This window comes from Ylistrum balloti, unplaced genomic scaffold, assembly GCF_031769215.1.
Source record: "Ylistrum balloti isolate Yb309-2 unplaced genomic scaffold, AGI_CSIRO_Ybal_v1 Utg369612, whole genome shotgun sequence".
In the NCBI taxonomy this organism is placed as follows: domain Eukaryota; kingdom Metazoa; phylum Mollusca; class Bivalvia; order Pectinida; family Pectinidae; genus Ylistrum; species Ylistrum balloti.
Window position 1 is genome coordinate 778,700 of NW_026781887.1, and position 9,274 is coordinate 787,973.

The 9,274-nt window shown below is 34.6% G+C and overlaps 1 protein-coding gene across 1 annotated transcript; it reads right to left on the minus strand.

Annotated features, from left to right (window-relative positions):
• Window positions 1-468: 468 nt before the first annotated feature.
• LOC132547284 (uncharacterized) lies at window positions 469-3,562 on the minus strand. The gene is made up of 6 exons (XM_060211052.1): window positions 3,395-3,562; window positions 2,582-2,781; window positions 2,165-2,238; window positions 1,598-1,726; window positions 916-1,341; window positions 469-761 (listed from the first exon to the last, which is right to left on the minus strand). Exons 1-6 carry the CDS (start codon window positions 3,560-3,562, stop codon window positions 469-471), a joined length of 1,290 nt encoding a protein of 429 aa, XP_060067035.1.
• Between the last annotated feature and the right edge of the window lie 5,712 nt (window positions 3,563-9,274).

Genomic DNA, 9,274 nt, shown 5'->3' on the forward strand with positions numbered 1-9,274 from the left:
AAGTACATATCATAATCATAAAAACAAAAACGTGTTATCAAATATGATATAAAAAGGGTTCTGAGGGTTATATAAGTACAAACACCACGCTTATAAATCAAAACATCATTTATGTCTATCTAGCAGGTCCAATTTACATCTATTCATTGATTTACCTAGGGCAACCAAGGCTAATAGGTCAAGGGTGAACCAAGGCTGATTGACTCAGGGTAACCAATGCTAATTGGTCAAGAGTGAACCAAGGCTGATTGACCCAGGGTAACCAATGCTAATTGAACCATGGATAAAAACTGAGAGTGACTAAGCTGCATATATTTGATACCAGAAAAAAACCAATTACCAAAACATTTCAGCAGTAAAGAATAACTAAATCTACCTGTATAAAGTTCAAGACTTATGTAGTCACCATGGTAAATGATCTCTTGTAACACAATTACTAGCATGAACTGATATAGGTGAAATATTGAACTATACCCGATCCCTTCGTCGCTTCTCCTTGAGAATCTCAAGTTCCTCGTGTAGCTCAAGGCTTGTCAGGGCGCTGTAGATGTCATGATAGCTGAGCTTTGGCTGACACTGAAGGCATTTAGATATAAATTCATATGATACATCTTCAGCATTACGCGGAACCTGTTCTTGATCCTCTTCTAAAAGTTTTATATTGTGGATCTCAAGACCCATTTTCTTAGCAAACTTCTTATAGTTTTCGTTTGGTGCAAGGAGCTTTGCTAGAAACTGTACACATTTTAGTTTTGGACGTTCTGAAATGAGATAATGTGCAGAGCAGCTATAATTATCTGAATATAAAATAATGCAATTATAAAAGCCAACAACAACAAACAACAAAATTAGAAATAAAAGTATCACATGTGATTTTTAAAACCCATTAATATATTTATAGCAAAAAAAACTCACTGTTGTCCAGCTGTCGCTCTGTTAATCCAACCTCTGTGACCGTAACCGGATGAGACACTTGTCGTTGTAATCTTTGAGTCATTCGCCTAGATACTGCTCCTCCATCTCTCCCAGCTTTATTGTCATATTGAGAACTGATACTTTGATAGTCCCCACAAGATTTCATTCGTTGTCGCCTTGGAACCAGTGGTGCCCTCTCATTGTTATCTATATCTTGCAAACTACCCACGTAGTCTTCTGTGTCATCTGAAACTCCCTCTTTGTCCGAGTCAGAAGAAGAGTCCACCTGTTGCTGCTCTTGTTCAACTGCAACTGTCCCTAATAGTCTACTCTCCTCACTATCCGAGTCAGTTTGGTGTTGCTCAGGATAATTTTGTTCAACTGTGATTGTCCTTAATGTACGGTTTCCCCCATCATTCTGAATCGCTACATTTCATAAATAATAGAAAAAACGACAGTTTTATTGTGTTCTTGCTAATCATATCAAACATTGCTATATTCAGAGCTTTCGAGTCATGTTCAATCATTCTTAATCGGACATTGTATGCATTAGTGGAAAAGAGCGTTCAACTCCAAGAAATACACGAAATCTACTGTTTAATCAATAACAACTATTAAAGATATTTTCAATGCACAAGCATCTGATATAAAGATGAAACTATTAGTTATGTGATAATCTTACCGTATGAATTCCGAAGTTGTCTTCTTCTCTGAATATACATGATAATAATGCCCATCACCACAACTATAACCACAATCAACAATGAAGCATACAAAATGTTGGTCCCATTCTCGTTGTGCAGATCTTTACCTACAGAAGAAATCAATGTGATGTTAAATGTGAGATTTTTACTCAACCGTATTGTTTAAAACCATTTTAGTGATTGAACAAAGTTTCACAAAGTTGACCTTACCAAAACAAAAAGAAGCCTTTAACATTTTAGTTTAATTATCAAATTATAAAAGTAATTGCATACTGTATTAATGGTAAATTTGTTATCTATTTCTTCAATGTAATGGTAGTGAATGTCAAAGTTTGCTTTAAAAGTTGAGAATGTAAAAATGATATTCAGCCATTTGATTTCTCTCTGCATAATTTCATATTTAATTTGATAGAATCCACAATAATGAACATACAATGTATATAACCAGTTGAAATCCTCCTCCTCCTCATGTTAACATGGACAAGCCAATGACAAAATGAATCACTTACACTGTTACTACTGTAATAGTGCACTGACTCACTTACCTTCATCTTTCTGTGCTTGAAACATTTCCTGAGGATTCGGAGACGGAGATACCATATTAATCATATCTAAGGCTCTGTAAAAAATAAAACATTCTCACATATTAGATATATGGAAACCAGGTTAAGGAGTAAATACACAAAAATACACAAAAACACAGAAATGTGAAGAGCTAGCAAAGCTCAGTTCTTCAATTTCCCCAAAATTATGGTTCTCTGCTACCATGTAAATTGACTGCATACCATATTCAATAAGCCATATTGCTGTAAGTTATGATACAAGGTAAAATTCGGGTATGACCACTGGCTCTCAGTCATAACTCATAGTAAACATAATTAACAATAAAGTTTGGGACTAAGTGACAGATAAAATGATAATGTAGGCTTATCATAATTTCCCACAAAAAAGTTATTTCTTACCTTTCAGTGACAACACTTGTACATATTGTATCTTGTGTTGTCGTACAGGCTTGTGCTTCGTACATGCCTGAATCGGAGCACACCGTACACGGAAGACATTCCCAGTGTCGATCTCCGTCAGGGTTGTAAGTACCCTCGGAACAGCTCTGACATCTGGGACATTTGGTGGCTCCATGTAGACCTATACCGTAGTCTGCTCCCTGTAGGAGTCAAAGAAATAATGAAACTGATATGTCAACTCTAGTATACATTCGTTTAGGATGAGTTAAAAAGTATTAAAAAACTGAATTTAAAAAATAAATGAGGTAATTTTGTTTCCATTCTCTCATGTTGATCATCTTACTGGTTATGATTGCCATTTATACTGATAGTTATGGTGGTGGGATGTGAGGTGTGTACATTGCTTGTTCTTCAAGATATTTTCTTAAGTTTCAATATTGTGTGTAATGAGATAAAAATGATGTATATATAATTTGTGGTGTTTGTAGTCACCTGACATGATGTTATACAATTTTTAATTCTGTTAGTGTTTTGCATTAGGGGATTAAGTATTGATCGTAACAGGATACAACCTTAATTTGCTTACTTTATTTGTTATATTCCTGAACTGTTGATAGTTCATGAGCTGGTAATACACAATTGACTATGGAAGGTTACATTGTATCCGTGTCATACCATGGGGAATATATAAGGAGACATATGTTTAGGGCAACAAGTTAGTGGAGTATTTGGTAGAAGAGGGTTAGACAACATGTTACTAACACCATTACTAAGTAGATAAGATAACCAGTAACTTGATTAACAAACTGTTACCTGTAGGACTGGTTCATCTCCTGACCAACATCGATCACAATACATGCACCCATGGATCTGTTCTTTGTAGTATTGGTGATTCTCATAGGAACAATACACATCTTCCTTCCCGTTTTTGATTGCGCGGCCTAGACATCTGTTCCCGAAGACCAACAATATTGTAGTCATCCAGACTACATTATTTATATCTGGAATAGTCAGAAACAATGGAATGAGCGCACAATATAAGGCAAAAAAGATTTTCAGAGAGACAGACTCCTGAATGATTACATGGAAATTAAGACCAGATGTCATCGATCAATCCAAGTAATGTCATGTTCTCAAATAGGAACAACGTAAACAACAAAGGAAATGCCAGCCTAAAACGAGCATGAAACACGTCTAAATTTATATCTCACAATATCATAACGACTATTTCACTTTTCCAAGTCGTGATCAGTCCCTTCAAACCCTGTGTAATGGCTAAAGTTGTCAGCTTTTGATATGGTACGTCTAACATGTGTGAAGTATAAGAATTGTCAAGCGTGCTATTATGTTTCATCAACACTCTAACGCTGTTTATTATGGACGGGTATACAACAGTTCTTTCTATATTAACTACCATGGACTTTTATTTCCATGATGAATATGAAGCTTTGTGTATAAGGCTTTACAATGTCCAGCAACTTTAGACCAGAAACATATTACATTTTGGACAATATGAAAATATTATCAAAGATTCTACTAAAGACATACAAATGAATAGCATTGTTTTCTACAAAAGATAACATACTGTAGAGCCAAGCAATAAATCAAACTACACCGTGCACCTGTGTCGTCCTTCTAGGACTCATAAGTGATGCTAAAGGTCTATATTCTAAGCCAAAGGAGTGGCTGAGAAAAATCAAGAGGTCGAAAGAAAAGTCAGAATCTAGAGGGGAATGTGCACTCTGTAATTCAGTAAAAGTAAATTTCGTATATCTGATAATTTTAGACCATTAAACATTTGTATATAATCTGAGCCGTGTCTGTCCGATGTGCATACAATATGACTCCGTTTGGAGCAGCATGTAGTGTAACGTAATGAATTTATTTAACGTTGTGTTATACAATTGATCTTTATGTGTCATGGTAATGCCAAAACATGCAACTGCAGTTCTGTTAATAATGTTTTCAATGTTCCTTTTTACATTATATCCCGCAAATCTAACGTCACCAGACATTCTACTCAATTACTAGAACATAGTGACCCTGTCAATAAAAAGGCCATTCTGTATCCGGGTAAGCCTACTTACTTAGCCTGATATACCTGTTATATAAGTTTACGCTCACAACAAAAGGTGATCATAAACATAGTGAACAATTCACAGTTAAAGCGTTCACTTAAGGATACTACATGAAAGAAAGTGAAACATAATTAAGGATACTATATAAAATAAAGTGAAACATAATTAAGGATACTATATGAAGTAAAGTGAAATATAATTAAAAAGTTTTTTCATATATATCTGACATATTAAGCATGTCTCCTTAATACATCCATGCAGTCAGTATCGTAACTGAAACCATAAAGATAGTGTTAAGACCCTCCTGCACAGTACCTCCACCTACCATGGGAGTATTAACATGCGATTTATCTAGCCTGGTGAGTACTCGTTTTAAAATTGTATCCAAACTTCAGTATATATGCGGGTATAGGTAATCCTACACTAACCAGCGTTCTGGAACGAACGACAAATATATATAGCATACTGTATTGTTGTATCGTGACTTTGTACTTCATGACACTCAACAGATGATACAGGTTTATTATGATTGTAAAGCAGTTGTAAACATTAATGCACTAGTACATATTGTGGTGATTATATAACACGAGTACACAAACGCATCCATCAAACATTAAAAAAATATCTTATTTCTATAACACTTTGTCCTGTACTAGAAAACAAATATTATTTGTATGGTCACATAGTATGTTGAATTCGAGTTGACCAGAAATAAAATTACACGTTCTTGTTTAAACGATACATATACCATGGATGTATCAAATTAAAATACCCGGTACGTAATCAATGCATTGTCTTTCTTTATTCTGATGTGAAATATGTGGCATGTCAGCATCAATATCGAAATTATTTTAAGGAAATGATTCCCATAAATACCGCGGTTAGTGGTTGCCATTTCAGTTACAAGGTCTGTAACAAAAAGTCTGATGATGATGATGATGATGATGATGATGATAATGATGATGGTTTTTCGTCTCCGTGACTCTGCCAATCGCCGGGCATAGTCCAATCGACGTTCAGTGTCGATTCTCTGGCGACTCACAACAAAAAATCTTGATATTGACGGTCATTTTATACACGACCTTTGACCTTTATTGTGGTACGCCAATTGATTTAAGAAAATCCGCAATTTAAAGAGTTTTCGTTTTGTTTGTATATTGTATGTAATGGCAGATTATGCCATTGTTGATGTTACGATGCATATGAACTAATTATTTTCTGTTTAAAGGTCCAAATCTTTTCTAAAATGTCATACGATACAACTAGGGAGTTCCCCTACACAAGCCCAAAGGGTATTTCACTATCCTTGACGTTTTAATCAAGGCAGGTCTGATGCAATCGATTATCAGTTATGCATTTCACAGTAAACGCACCACAAAGCACGGCATCATAACGGAGTTTCGTATTAATTTCATTTTCAATCAAATCATCTATCCACGTGTTAATTAAACATTCCGTGTAAGTTTCTTACTCACTACAGCATATTTGTACTTACATGACCGAATCAGCATTCCAATTTACGTCGACTTTTGCCCTTCAAATAAGAATCAAAATACATAAACATCCCAATTAGACAGCATCAGTAATGGTCGCTAACACAGGTTTCTACTGATCAATGTCACTTCAGTGAAATGACTGAGCTGCGCGCTGTAGTTCTATATCTATTTACGCTTGTATGTAAATTAGATAACTTAATGACACGTGACATCAAGGTAGACGGCGCACCCGTCTGGTCACAGCGGAGTGCACTGTTATCTGTATAGAAGAACTTTTCAGAACACCCGAATTTCACTGAATCGTCATAATAGTCACATGTACAAAGAAAATGCGCCCGAGCGTGTTTTGATTATATAGATACACATAATTTGTTCGTATGTTGGTTAATGATCATTATCTGAACTGTGCGCTATTGTTATTTAAAAAATTCAGGATCGATATAAAAATACTAAAACAAAACATCTTTATATGTGCAAATAATTTAACAAACATACATCAGCGTGTTATTTATAACCAACGTATTCTGCCTTCCTCAGTTCTGTTGATGTTTTAATAAAAAGGTCGGTGTCCTGGAAATGTAAGGATCATTTGAATTAAACCTAGTTATTACATGATGTCTCTCTCTGTCTCACTTATCAATAGCAACCGTATAACACAATTGATAACATAATTTGTATCACATTCAGTAATCACATAATTAATATCCCAGTCAGTCATCACAAAATTAACATCCTAGTCAGTCATCACATAATTAGTGTCCCAGTCAGTCATCACATAATTAGTGTCCATCAGTCATCAAATAAAGAGTACCACAGTCAGTCATCACATAATTAGTATCCCAGTCAATCATCACATAATTAGTATCCCAGTCAGTCATCACATAATTAGTATCACAGTCAATCATCACATAATTAGTATCAGTCAGTCATCACATAATTAGTATCACAGTCAGTCATTACACAGTCAGTCAGTCATCACATAATTAGTATCAGTCAGTCATCACATAATTAGTATCCCAGTCAATCATCACATAATTAGTATCACAGTCAATCATCACATAATTAGTATCAGTCAGTCATCACATAATTAGTATCCCAGTCAATCATCACATAATTAGTATCCCAGTCAGTCATCACATAATTAGTATCACAGTCAATCATCACATAATTAGTATCAGTCAGTCATCACATAATTAGTATTACAGTCAGTCATTACATAATTAGTATCACAGTCAGTCATCATATAATTAGTATCACAGTCAGTCATCACGTAATTAGTATCAGTCAGTCATTACATAATTAGTGTCACAGTCAGTCATTACATAATTAATGTTCCAGTCAGTCATCACATAATTATTATCCGTCAGTCTTCACATAATTAATATCCTAGTTAGTCATCACATAATTATTATCCCAGTTGGTCGTCATATATTATGCTTAGAAAATGTTAAAGGATATTCATTTAAATAAAACAAACATATAAATAAATGTAAATGTGAATATTTATTTCATAAAATGTTTACATTTGGAAAAGGTTAATGAGTTCATGAGAGTATATATCAAACAAGACAAGAAAAGAAAATAGCACAGAGTTGTTAAACATTTTTGATCAACAGTATATATATGAAACAGAAATGCATGCACCTTTGGAAATTATCTTGGGTTGTTGTAATCATGTAATGTAAAAACCAGTTGTTCACTAACATATCCATAGTAACAATATCAAATTATCGACAAACTGCCTTGTAGTTAACAAAATAAACAAAATTAAAACAAAAACATCTTTTGTGTATTTAAACATTATCAACAATATAGATTAGTCAGTATGACTACTGTATCATTTAGTTAACAGAGCTGGGAAACACCAGTGTAGTTTATGACACATCAACATTCCAAAATAACGTTATCACATGTACACACTATACTGTGTTAATGGTATATACAACACTGGGTAAATCGGGATATATATTCTAGTAATGGTAGATAACTATCTTTGTACAAACGTCAATCACACACATCCCATCAACATACCCAGATATGCAGTATCTATCTCCGATTCCATATCATATTTACACAAATCTTTACTGCACACATTTTTATGTTAATAAAAACTAAATATAGGCAATATTTTCACATGCTAAGTCACGCATTTATTTTGTTTTTCAACTGCACACATCTGTCAATTGAAAACAACTCAATATGAGCCATATGGATTATATTGTACATAGCATATTTATAAGTCTAAAATGACTAAAGTTACGGTTCTACCACCATAACTTTACACATATATTGAACAGTACCCATGATGGAAATTCCATTTTAGGTAACAGGGATTGGTTTGACCCCTGTCTGTCGTCTCTGTAACTCTGGTAATGAATATACCACGTTAAGTTGTGGAGAACATCAATTCAGCTCGATCGGCTCAGCATAGGAACTTTACGCCAGAGGTCCCAGGTTGGAGTTCTTGCGACGGAATGAAAATAAATAAATACCTCCGTTTCATCTACCAAATATTCCAACACATTATATATGCGCCCTTTGTATATTTAAGCGGGTGCCAAATTCGAGTCTAGGACGTCAAGCTCTTGCCAAACGCTGTAACCGATTGATCTATCTGGTCATATGCGATAAGCGAAGTCCAGCTCCGCTGCATGATGATCAACGTACTCAATCGTCGTGCCACCAGAAAACAGCTTTACCGTCTTTATAATCGAATCAACCATAACAGAACAATACTTTATCTTCACAGCACCTGGTTTGTACTCCCACAACATCGACACTACCATAAGAACTGAACATATATTTATTTTGCAAAGTAGTACTCAACATGAGTGATATAAGTTTTCGAACGTATTACCACGTCATTAATAAACCACATATTGAAAAAAGAAACAATACTGGTCTTGAAATACGTCCTTGATCATGGCTTACCCATAACTCTAATGGTATCAGTAACTTGTCTTTAGAAAAAAAAACCTTCATTGGTTATAAACGTTTTTCAACGTCTCTTGTATAGCATTTTAACCAAACATTTTCTACTGTTTAACACAACTGCACAAAATGAGATATCGGTTGTCGGACGTACTTCTACGTCCTAAATTGTGGCTTAGTTCAACTCA

Excerpts from the sequence above, each read along its gene's own strand:
- LOC132547284 (XM_060211052.1), bottom strand. The coding sequence starts at position 3,562 with ATGACTACAATATTGTTGGTCTTCGGGAACAGATGTCTAGGCCGCGCA. Across the intron at positions 2,239-2,581 it reads ACAAGTGTTGTCACTGAAAG|AGCCTTAGATATGATTAATA; the intron begins GTAAGAAATAAC and ends TATTTTTTACAG. Across the intron at positions 1,727-2,164 it reads TCAAGCACAGAAAGATGAAG|GTAAAGATCTGCACAACGAG; the intron begins GTAAGTGAGTCA and ends TTTCTTCTGTAG.